This window comes from Schistocerca americana, chromosome 4 (assembly GCF_021461395.2).
Source record: "Schistocerca americana isolate TAMUIC-IGC-003095 chromosome 4, iqSchAmer2.1, whole genome shotgun sequence".
Classification (NCBI taxonomy): domain Eukaryota; kingdom Metazoa; phylum Arthropoda; class Insecta; order Orthoptera; family Acrididae; genus Schistocerca; species Schistocerca americana.
The window spans coordinates 436,779,790-436,793,037 of NC_060122.1; the positions used below are offsets into that span (position 1 = coordinate 436,779,790).

Below are 13,248 nucleotides of genomic sequence, written 5' to 3' on the forward strand. Positions count from 1 at the left end.
GAATCCCTGCCCCCCTCCCGATGGCCTATAATAAAAATTCCTTTCTCTAGATCCCACCCCCTATCTTTCACAATAACACTCACCTTTTCATATTCTTCCACTCCCTGTCTTTCACAAATCTCGAACTGTAGAAACATGTCTCTATAGCAGAGGCATCCCAGAACCATCTCTCTTAAAGATACTGCTACTGTGTAATCCATACTTATACATCACATCTCCGAAAATGAACCCCTTGCTCTCCAGCACCTGAAAGAGCACTCCAGACACCATCTCCATAAGTTATCCAGCCTGTTGACATCCTACTGCTGCCTTGGGGCACCATTATTCAACCTCTGTCCTACCCACAATGTTCTTCCTTGTCAACCCTTCATAGCACCCAGACCCTCCCTAGCGCATCTGTTCAACATGCCACAATGCCTGAAACACCCTACAAACGCTCCACACAATCCTGGGACACAGTTGTTAACATTCCCACCAAAATCCTCAGCTCCACAGAAGTTTCAGTCCTATCCAAAGGCCTCACCTTCAGCCCAACCCAAATTTAACCATGTTGGATTTTCCAAATACCTACTCTCCTTCTCCTAATCCCCGCAATGTAAACAGTTCTTTGAATGAGTCACTCCAACAAAACTCACCCACTCCCAACACTGAACCCTTCCTCTTCCAGTTCATACCACCATCCGACTGTTATCCTCTTACCCTCCCATATAACACCACCTGGCCATATCCCAGGAATTCTTACCTACAACTTGGCCTCAACATCCCTTCCCATGTCCCTTCCTCAGAACACTAACCTTTCAGCAGGAGAGAGGACAGCATACACAATGTCACATCAAATCCTGACCTAATCACCCTATCTGCAGACAAAGGTTCCACAACTGTCATTATGAATTGCAGTGACTATGTGTCTCCTCCACCTAGAAACTCTGCCATCCCATCCCATACATCCAACATAACCTCCAATCACTGCTTAAATCATTATGCCCTTCCTAGAACATCTCCCATGAATCCATTTTTATTGTCACCCATATGACCCCCATGACACCCATCTCCTACATCCTACCCAAAATCCATAAACCCAACAATCCTGGACACAACAATGTAGCTGCTTATTGTGTCCACATTGAAAGAATTTCAGCAGTTATTGACCAACACCTCCAATCTGAAATGTAGCCCTCCATGGGAAAGATAACAACCACTTCCTTCACCAACTCTCCGCTATCCCCCACCCCTTGACCTCCTGGATCCCTACTTGTCACTGTAGATGCCATTTTCATATGCACCAATATCCCTCATGCCCATTATCTGGCTGCAGTTGAACACTGCCTCTACCGAAGTCCCTCACACACAGTACTAACTTTATCCTAACTCACAAATACTTCTGCTTTGAAGGGAAGGTGTACAAACAAATCCGCAACACAGCCATGGGCACCCACATGGCACCCTCTTATGCCAACCTGTTTTAGATGAAACCTTCCTAGTGTCCCCAAACCCCAAACCCCTTTTCTGGTTCAGGTTCATTTATGATATCTTCATTATCTGGACTCAGAGTCAGGACACTGTTCACATGCCTTCACCACTTTAACACTTCTACCCCATCTGCTTCAACAAGTCGTCCTCAATCCAGCATGCCACCCCCCCTGGACTTTGACTTCCTTTTCTCTGATGGCTCCATCCACACTTCTGTCCCCATTAAACCTACCAGCTGTCAACAGTACTTGCATTTCAATAGCTGCCATCCCTTTCACACCAAAAATTCCCTCCCACACAGCAAGGGCTCCAAAGGATGGTGTATCAGCAATGATTGGAACCCCATTACTCCATATGCCGAAAATCTCACAAAGACCTTGACAAACAAGTACTATACTGCAGACAACAAACATATTTCCCATGCCATATCTCCACTCGCTCCATCCTCCCACCAACATCACATACCAGCTACAAAGGAGTGCCCCTTTGTCACCTAGTACTGCTCCAGACTGGAACAATACCACATCCTTTGTAATAACTTTGATTATCTATCATCATGCTCTGAAATGAGACATCCCACTGAAGACCCTTCCCAACCCTCCCAAAGTATTCTGTCACCCACCAAATCTCCAAAACATAGTAGTCACCCCCATGTCACGTTCCTGTGGAAGACCCAGGTGCGAGACCTGCCCAATCCACCTACCCAGCACTTACTGTTCCCGTCCTGTCATAGGCGTATCATACCCTGTAAGAGGTTGGGCCACCTGTGAAAGCAGCCACGTGACATATCAGTACTGCTGCAATCATTGCACAGCTTTTTGTATTGTTATGACTACCAACCATCTGTCCACCACCTAACTGAGGCAAACAGTAAAGTGGACTGCTGTATGGCACAACATGCAGCTGAACATTACACACCTGATTTCCATAGCTGCTTCACAAGTTGGGCCATCTGTATGCTCCTCTCCATCACCAGCTTTCGTGAACTGCACCGATGGGAGTTAGCCTTACAACACATTCTCCACTCTTGAAATTATCCTAGCTTCTATCTTCAGTTATCTACTGTTCCCGCACCCTCCACCCAATAGTTTCCACCCCCTCTGTCCTACACCTCCTCCCAGTTAACATCCCCTCAATGGCATTTGTGCGCCACCCACAGGTCTTTTTTCTCCCTTGTCTGCCCCTCTCTTTCTCTTCTCCCTATCCCCCCCTTTCCTTCTCCATAGCTTCTTGACGCAGCACCTGGTAGCCTTGTCCTGCCACAATCTAGTCCCAGCATGCTTCACCAGACAGTGCTCTTCTCTCCTCGCTATTCTCTGCCATACCACCCTCTTCCCTGCCCAGTCCAGACTGCTGCTTTAATTCAACACAAATGTTATGCTCTGTGTGAAACTGCCGGAGATAGCACTCATTTCTGTGTTAGGTGTACTTGCTTGTATGAATCAGTGTGTTTTTTTCTTTTCTGATGATGGCTTTGACTGAACTCTAAATGTGAACAGTCTCTTGTTGTGCCTATCTGCAACTCAGTGTTTTGTCTTTGTGGTGATTAATAATCCATCCTTTTCATAATACTGTCGAATTTAAAAAAGGTTGAATTGCACTTTGGAGTATGGCTCTGAGCACTATTGGACTCAACTGCTGAGGTCATTAGTCCCCTAGAACTTAGAACTAGTTAAACCTAACTAACCCAAGGACATCACAAACAGCCATGCCCGAGGCAGGATTCGAACCTGCGACCGAAGCGGTCTCGCAGTTCCAGACTGCAGCGCCTTTAACCGCACGGCCACTTCGGCCGGCGCACTTTGGAGTAGTTAAGACTGAAGTAATGTTCAGCTTGTAGTATTAGTGGAAAATATTTGGAGCTCACAATAAATAGATAAAGATAATATTATGAAACAATATAAAAGAGGACAAGCTCATGAATAGTAGGATAAGGAAACAGAAAATTTAGATTTGTTGGAAGGATTTTGCAAAAGCTGTTAAGAAGATAACATGTAGGACACTAATGTAATCTGTTCTAGATTACTGATGCAGTATTTAGAATCATTACATACTTATTAAGTCAATCTGGGTACAGACATTGAAGGACTCAGAGAAGTTGTTATTATTAGTGGTTCTATAGGTAATATGATGGTGTAACAGATATTATCAGGGAACTCAAATAGGAATTGATAGAATAAAGGCAATATTGTTCCTGCAAAATCTTGTTGGTATAGGAATCCACTAATAGGGGTAGGAAGGAGTTTCCGTAGAGAGACACTTACCCACACACCCTGGATTATAGAATACAAACTTAAACTTCTTACTCTTTGCTGAATTCTCATGCATTTCTAGAAATGATTCAGACATTACATTTTCCACTTGATGAGGCATCAAGGGATCACCAATTTAGTATTGGAGGGCAGTGTGGAGGGTAAAAATCATAGAGGGAGACCAAGAGATGAATACACTAAACAGATTCAGAAGGCTGTAGGTTGCAGTAGGTACTGGGAGATTAAGAAGCTTGCACAGGATAGAGTAGCATGGAGGGCTGCATCAAACCAGTCTCTGGACTGAAGACCACAACAACTACAATGGTAAATACTGTGGCTTCAGTAACCCCTACATGACCTAGCATTGTATAGTTGTCTCGCAGTTAATGGGAAACTTTGCCATTCCCTTTTTGTGTTGGTAGTGTTGTGTTGTCACACAGTCAAAGCAGATGTAATATTTTGCTGAACAGACCTGGAATAGTGTATTTATTTTATACCCACTGTTTCCTTGCTCATATCTTTATTAAGCTAAAGATTAGTAAGAGTCCATTTCCAGTTCCCATGACAACCCTCTCTACCCTCATCAGCCAAAATATGCACGGCTGTAATGTAACCTACCTGACAGACATCCACCATCTATTTCTGGAAGAACATCTCTCCCCACAGTAGGTGCTCTCATCTAAGATCTAAATTCATCAATTAAAAAAAGAACACATAATTTTCTGCACTAGCCGTGGCACTCTGAGGTAAAAACAAAATTCAGTATGTACACACAGAGTAACAAATTCCTGAATCCACTGGCATGTTTGCATAATAATGTGTCAAACTAGGGAGACAAATAATGTTTAAGTTCAATCCATGGTGATAACAGAAGGTTTTATCAGGTATTTTAAGCAGGGTTTTGGGAGGTATCCCACATTCGTCTATTCAGATTCTGTTGCTTGGTTATTCTATACAGAACAATTCCAAAATTGTAGTTTTCAACACATTCAATACTACACTGCTGAAAGTAGATTTCACCATTATTTATAGCAGGCTCCTTGGACATATCCCACATTTATATTGTAGACTGAGACTGATTTTATTCCTGACATATAAGCAATGTCAGTGCAGTAATTATGATGCCAGCTTTAACTAACAACTGTAAGTGGCAGACGTGAATTTCAACAGACTTTTGTGGGCAGGCAGTGGTAAATGGGGGATGTGATCAAAAGTATCCGGACACCCCTGAAAACATACGTTTTTCATATTAGGTGCATTGTGCTGCCACCTACTGCAAGGTGCTCCATATCAGTGACCTCAGTAGTCATTAGACATTGTGAGAGAGCAGAGTGGGGCACTCTGCGGAACTCACAGACTTCGAACGTGGTCAGGTGATTGGGTTTCACTTGTGTCATACGTCTGTGCTCGAGATTTCCGTACTCCAAAACATTCCTAGGTCCACTGTTTCTGATGTGACAGTGAAGTGGAAATGTGAAGGGACATGTATAGCACAAAAGTATACAGGACCACCTTGTCTGGTGACTGACAGAGACCACCAACAGTTGAAGAGGGTCGTAATGTGTAATAGGCAGACATCTGTCCAGACCATCACACAGGAATTCCAAACTACATCAGTCCCCACTGCAAGTACTATGACAGTTTGATGAGAGGTGAGAAAACTTGGATTTCATGGTTGAGTGGCTGCTCATAAGCTGTACATCAAGCCGGTAGTTGCCAAGCGACGCCTCGCTTGATGTAAGGAGCATAAACATTGGATGATTGAACAGTGGAAAAACATTGTGTGTAATGACAAATCACAGTACACAATGTGGTGATCCAATGGCAGGGTGTGGGTATGACGAATGCCCAGTGGACATCATATGCCAGATTGCGTAGTGCCAACAGTAAAATCTGGAGGCAGTGGTGTTATGGTGTGGTCATGTTTTTCATGGAGGGGGCTTGCACCCCTTGTTGTTGTGCATGGCACTATCACAGCACAGGCCTACATTGATGTTTTAAGCACCTTCTTGCTTCCCACTGTCGAAGAGCAATTTGGGGATGGCAATTGTATCTTTCAACATGATCGAGCACCTGTTCATAATGCATGGCCTGCGGTGGAGTGGGTACATGACAATAACATTCCTGTAATGGACTGGCCTGCACAGAGTCTTGACCTGAATCCTATAGAACACCTTTGGGAAGTTTTAGAATGCTGACTTCAGGTTCACCAAGACCAAGGAAGGTGTGACTGACAAAACTGAAAGTGATGATAGTGCTCATCACTCTTTTTGATCCTCATGCCATTATCCACAAGGAATTTGTTCCCAATGGGACCATTGTAAATTGGCAGTATTATTCCGGTTCGCCCACAACAAGGGAGTGGGAACGATTTCTTCTTGCTACATGACAATGCGCGCACACATGATGGCTGCTGCTGTAGTGCAGTTTCTAATGAAAAAACAATTGGCAGTTCTCAACAACCTTCATATTCACTCAGTTTGGCACTGAGTGGCTTTTTTTATTCCTAAAAATAAATATTCACATGAAGGCTCAGTGTTTTAATGATGTAATCAGCATTTAAGCCACTGTGATGTACAAATTAAACAAGATCCCAAGAAAGGGATTTCTTGACAGTTTCATATGACTGTATGAACATGCTGTGGATTGTACCCATCTGGACGTGGGGGTAACTAAGTAAAACACCTGAAGCATTAAAATCACAATCTTAAGTTTTCATTGACTTTTATTACTTCAGCCTCAAAATGTATGGATTGATGGGGTATAACATAAAATGATTGAAGACATGAAAATGATTCATTAACATGACTGAAAAAATGGATAGAATACAAATGAAATGCTCTGCACAAAATTATTTTGTGTCCGTGCAGATAACGGGATGATAATTAGTTATTTGTTCGTAAAGCAGTTTACATTATTTATAATTATTAAATAAAAGAATCAATTAGTTTGTATATTTCCTAAACTGCGTAGAACTTTCTTATTTATTATAACTTACTGAAATGGATATTTAAGGAATTAAGTGTGAATTCATCTTCCTTTCACCCCCTATATTTGTTATATCTTCTTTTTGTTCCATGATCATCAATATTATTTTCTACTCTTCTATTCAAACAAGACTGCATTTTTCTATTTTCTCTACCTGATTCAACTGTCAAGCACCATAGGAACATACAGCAAGTATATATGTGTCTAATATTCTTTCCTGTCATATTTGCTTGAATTAGGCAGGGTCAATTGATATAATTAACTATGAAATCATCTACTCTACATTGCTTCATTCAACATTTCATATAACAATAAATATTCAGCATTTATCACTATTTGTGAAAAAGTCCATTAAAATTATGTTCTTTTTTTATTATAAGTCAGTCAAATAATTTTTTTCTTCTTTTTACTCTCATCTGACAAGGCAACATGCTAATGAATGTTGGACCAACAAAGGATGGTTTAATAATGCCAATTTATGCTGAGCGCTTAAGGGATATGGGAACATGGCTTCAAATAAATGGTGAAGCTATCTATGCTTCCCAGCCGTGGACAGCACAAGAAGACCCTACAACAACAGGAGTATGGTACAGCGAAAATGTCAACTTTATTTCTAATAAACCAGATATATTTATTTAAGACCAATGTCTCATAAATTTGCTGATGGGAATAGAATTTATTCATTCTCCTTAATTGCTATGTTACATTGGAAGTGAAAACCAAAGTTTTTAAAATCTGTGTCACAAAAAATCAATCAAAATTAGTCATAGGACGTGGAGTTAGACATTTTGTGCAAAAAACTTGCCTTACCCATAGCATTTGATAAGCTAAGAATTCTCTTGGGTCATATCAAACAGTAAGAAATTGTAAGAAACTAAAACAATCTTGATGGAGCACAGGTTTGGTGGACTTGGAGTTCTTGTGCTGGAACTGGTGAGTACCATCGATTCCTTATAACTGCAAGCTCTGGGATAGCTTCAACAGCAACTTTTAAAGTGTAATAGATGGATGGATCTCAGCTACATTAGGCTTATTCATGTATTGGATCTCTGTTTCAGTTGACATGTTCTAGATTCTTGTGGGAAGAAGATAGAGCTTACAATCATATCTCCTTCAGTTGGATGTTCTATTAGTAGGTATCAAATTGCAAGTTCCACTTGTAGGAATCAACACCAGACCTACAATGAGAGCTTAAGTAAGCAGTCCTCCTTATGAATATGCTGTAAAGCAATGAATAATAAATAATGAATAATTGCCACACAGCGTTGCAGGGATCTCTTCAATGCCAAAAAGAAAATTAATGTAACCCTACTGCATCCATTTGTTGATATCATGGCAGAAATTACCTAAGGCAATACAATAAATCAGCCATTAAAGGTGGCAAGTGTTTTCTCCATTTTCTGCTATAATCAAGCATTGAATATTTTATTAAATATTAACTTCTTTGCTGTAAATCATAGATAGGCAACAAAATGACTTTGACTCTGGTGAAATTTATATAATGACACAGTCACTTCAAGAACAACTTTACTGATGGATATCTATGTATATGATAACTGTCATTGTGTGCCTGTTGGTGTGGCAAGACATTAGTTGTAATTGTAATATAATGAAGTACTTAAAAACATTTGAGTGTGGTCTCAAAGGTTGTTTCTAAAACATAATATTGAAATGAGTCAAAATGTTGCTCATGAATATTATATAATTACAGGTACTGATGTTTTACTGTAAATCTGACTCTCTGGAAAGCAGTAAATCTGAAGACATAAAATTACATTAGAGCATTGAAACTGTCATGCGTTCTGAATGATAATTTTATGCTGATGCAACAATGAAGATCAAGACGTGATTTTAAGGGATAAATACATGACACTTGTTCCTTGTCTTGAAGTAGTTACACACTACCAGCAATGAACTTTGTTTTTACACTCCAAGACAAAAAATGGTACACCACAAAGGTATTATTTGAATGGGGATGGAAATTGGTAGATGTGATGTACATGTGCAGACAAACAAATGATCATAATTTCAGAAAAATTAGATAATTCATTCAACAGAAAGACCTTCACAAACTGAGCAAATGAACAATGTTTTGGTCCACCTCGGCCTCATACCCAAGCAGTTATTCATCATGACACTGACTGACAGAGTTGTCAGATGTTCTCCTGAGGGATATCATGCAAAATTCTGTCCAACTGTCACGTTAGATCATCAAAATCCCAAACTGGTTGGAGGGCCCTGCCCATAATGTTCCGAATGTTCCCATTTCGGGAGAGGGCTGGTGACATTGTGGCCAAGACAGGGTCTGGCAAGCACAAAAAATGGCAGTAGAAATTCTCACCTTGCGCAGGCAGACATTATCTTGCTGAAATGTTGAAGTGTAAGCCCCACATGGCTTGCCATGAAGGGCAACAAAATGGGGCATATAATATCATTGACATACTGCTACACTGTAAGGGTACTGCAAGCAACAACCAAAAAGGTCCTGCTGTGAAAAGAATTGGCACCCCAGGCCATCACTCCTGGTTGTTGGACTGTATGGTGGGTGACAGTCAGACTATCTGGGCCACCTCCAGACCGGTCTTTGCTGGTCATCAGGGGTCAGTTTGAAACAGTATTCATCACTAAAGACAGCTCCAATCCAGTGAATGAGATCCCAGGCTGAATGTGCCTGACACAACTGCAAACGGGCTTGTTGGTGTACAGAGGTCAATGGCAGTCAGCACAAAGGGTGCCGTGAGCTCAGAAATCTTTCTGTGAGCCACCTATTAATGATCCTTGTGGTCACTGAAGCATCAGTTGCATGTTGGATCGATGATAATGAAGAATCTGGGCTCTAAATGCCTTTCTGATGATTGTTCAGTCCTCATGTTCTGTTGTTTCTGTAGATCGACCACTTCCTTCTTGATGCTGTATTTGGAAATGATTCACCCATTCCTGCCAACATTATCAAATAGTGTCATTGCTCCTATTCAAATGTTGAGTGATTTGCCGACTACCTGAAATGGCTTCTTCGAGCCCAGCTATATGTCCTCTCTCAAATGCTGATATCTATATACATTGTTCACACTCCTATCTTTGAGGCATAATTACTGTCCAACTAAATACATGGAATGAAATTTGCAAAGACTTTATTCTCTAGTATTGACATGTCCTCTGTTTACTATCATTGCTTGTCTTAGATTGTAATTTAGGTCATAACATCAAAGCTTTGTGGATAGTAAATTTCAAAGGTTTTGTGGACAGTAAATTTTATGAAATTACTGCAACAACTTGTTCCAAAAATGACACTGGCCCTACAGAGCTATCATACGCTGTGTTGTGTTTTCTATTAACATAAATACTGGGAAATTAGAGGAGCATATGAATATAAAGAGAATAAAGCAACTTCAGTTATACAAAATTAGCAATCACAGGCATGGTCTGCCTGGGACACAGCAGATATGGTAAATAATATGTAGATAAGCAGCCACAAGTTGCACATAATGTGACTTTATAACAAGCAATTTCATGCATCAGACGTGAGCATCAGTTGGTTCCATCTAAAAAGCAAAACTTGTTATAAAATTACATTCTGTGCAGCTTTTGTTTTATCTGCACACTATAAATATATTATCAACCATAAATGGAAACAGGACAAAAAATAAATAAAAAATAAATAAAATATAAAGAAAACAGAAATCTGCACTCAAACTAATATAGTGCCCTTGCATCACTAAGGCATAGGCGCATTTCTCAAATATCATTGCATATTCTGTGGTAGTTTAGGACACCCTCCATAATACTGTTTGGTAGTTCTATAGGTACATTGTCTCACACTTCCATCAGTGGCATTTATAGATTCTTAGATGTTGGCATTGTCTTGTAACACACTTTCTAAGAGCTTACCAATTTTTCTATGCCCCTTTCAATGTGATCTGCAGGTTCTGAAGAGTCTGAGGTAGTGGCATCTTCTATACAACATATTTTCCAAAAGTATCCAAACAATCTCTGTGAGATTCAGGTTAACTGAAAGTGCTATTCCATCCATTCATATAATGTCTTTACTCTCACAATGTCTTGGCAATGCAAACATTGGTGTGAAAAGACATATTGTTGTTAAAAATAGGTAGCAGGAGTTATTGTAGTGCAGGAAACCTGAACATACCAGTCTCTACACTACATGGTAAAATATTGCTCTGATGTGATTAACTCTATTCTGAAGATACACATTGGACAACTTAGTAATTTATGTTTATGATTATAGAGAAGTATTAAAGCATGTCTCCATGATACTGACTGCAGCAAGCACAACACTATAGAAGGCCACTTCTAAAGAAGACAACTCATTCATAGTTCATTTTAATGGAATGCACGAATCCACTGCTGGGAACATTTGAGTGCTTTACACTCTAACTGCATGTTGGGATGATGTTGCAGTTTGTGTACTACCAGTGCCTTTCACGTTGAAGCACTGAATGCTTGGATTGGTATTTTATAAACGAAAGCAAATGAAGCAGTGAATGTTGCATTTACAAGGTTTCATAGAACTTTTTACTTTTGTGTAAGTAATTCATTTCTTATCTTGAGCTTCTGTATATTTTATTCTTCTAGGTGCACAGAACACGCCCTACTCCAGACAGGGTAATCTCCATAGCAATTATGGCACTTCAGAAGAAATAAACAAGTAACTCCACCAAGAGCAGCTTTACTGCATTTTCTATGAATTGTTTCTTCCTTTGACATCAGTGTTGTGTGGGCAGTATGCTGGCATTTAAGGCAGCTCATCATGTTTCGAATGAACAGCCTCATCTTAAGACAAATATATCCTGCAGTGAGCTTTGGGAGAAAAAAAAAAGTCGACCGTCCCTTGTAGAGTCCACTAGTTTTTTAATTCTTCTTTAGATATATCTACGTCTCTGCTTTATGCCACAATGTACCCATTGTAAATCGAGGTGTTGGGCGATTCAATTTCAATAGCACACTTTTTCCAGTAGTTTTACACCTTGGAGACTTGTAGCCTGTTAGGAAGTTGATGTGTCTACCAAGAGAGTCCCATTTCTTAAGTGCCCTTGATCTAACAAATACTTTCTAGTTATAGGAAGGTGATACTTATCAAAATTGCCTTCATTGTTATGTCACAATCAAAAATCATAATGTAACAAACAGTTCATGTTCTTTTATTATTTATTAAACATTGCTTTACAGCATATTCTCGAGGAGGACTGCTTACTCCAGCTCTCTTTGTAGGTTTGTGTTGTTTCCCACTAGTGCCACACACAATCCGATACCTACTAACAGAACATCCAACTTCATGGGAGCTGGAGAAGATATTCTTGTAAGCTCCATCTTCTCCCCAATACAATCTAGAAAAACATGTCAACTTGAGATTCAATATGTGACCAAGACTAATAAAACTGTGCCACAGAAGATGCGTTGGAAGTTGTCACTAATGGATTTTGCCTCACAAGTTATCCAGCCTATCAACATCCAGTATGCTTTGAAAATTGCTGCTGAAGTGAGCCCAAAGCTTACGGTTATAAGGAAATGATGTAACTCGCCAGTTCCAATGTGGGAACTCCAAGTTCACCCTACCTGTGCTCTGTCAAGATTGGTTGAGTTCCTCAGATGCTTGCCATTTGGTATGACCCAAGGGAATCTGTAGCTTATCAGGTGCTAAGGATAAGGTGGGCATTACCCCTCTATTGCACAAAATGTCAAACTCTAAGTCCTATGACTAATTTTGATTGATTATTTGTGGCATAGCTTTTAGAAACTTTGATTTTCACTTCCAGTGTAACAAAGCAAATTGTACGTAAATCAAAGTCTGTTGCACAACTAATCAAATGATCCAGTGCAGTTGTTCACTGACCTCTTATTCAGGAAAATGGAGTTTGCTCTGACTGGCCATCTTGATTTAGGTTTCCCTCATTTCCCTAAATCATTTCAGGCAAATGTCAGGGAGATTCCTTTATAAAGGCCACAGTTGACCTATGCTATCCTATCCTCATGAAAGCATATTACATATATTATGTCAATATATACTCTGAGCTATTTATTTTCATTGTATTCTGATGACAAATCCTGTGTAATCTGGGAATGAGTAATGAATAATAAGTGAATCAAATCAAAATGTAATCAGTTTGCTCAGATACAAATAATTACGCAACCATAACACTTCTGTGTTCTTATAAGTACCGAGCAAGGTAGTACTGTAGTTTTCACAAAATACTTACATTGGGGAGGGTGACATTTCAAATCTTTCATCTGGCCTTTCAGATTAATATTTTCTGTGATTCCCTCTGAGTTGCTCCAGACAAATGCTGGGAGGGTTCTTTTGAAAGGGGCAGACATGATTTCCTTCTCCATCCTATGTAGTCAGATCTTTTTCTTCATCTCTAATGACCACACTGTCAGTGAGGTATTAAACTCTAATCTTTCTACCTTTTTTCTACTATAAGTGATAGGGTTTTAATATTTCATACACAGCTGCTTCATGGAACTGAGTAAAGGTGGGTGTTATAACATCAAGTTTAACACGTATATTTCAGAACGACAC

General features: G+C 39.9%; 1 protein-coding gene across 1 annotated transcript in view; it reads left to right on the forward strand.

The window, feature by feature from the left end:
* LOC124613045 (alpha-L-fucosidase) overlaps positions 1-13,248 on the forward strand; it is a 116,829-nt gene that overhangs the window by 98,510 nt on the left and 5,071 nt on the right. Inside the window, exon 7 of the mRNA XM_047141618.1 lies at positions 7,135-7,297. Within this exon, the coding sequence (XP_046997574.1) occupies positions 7,135-7,297 (163 nt within the window). The remainder of the gene's footprint in view (positions 1-7,134; positions 7,298-13,248) is intronic.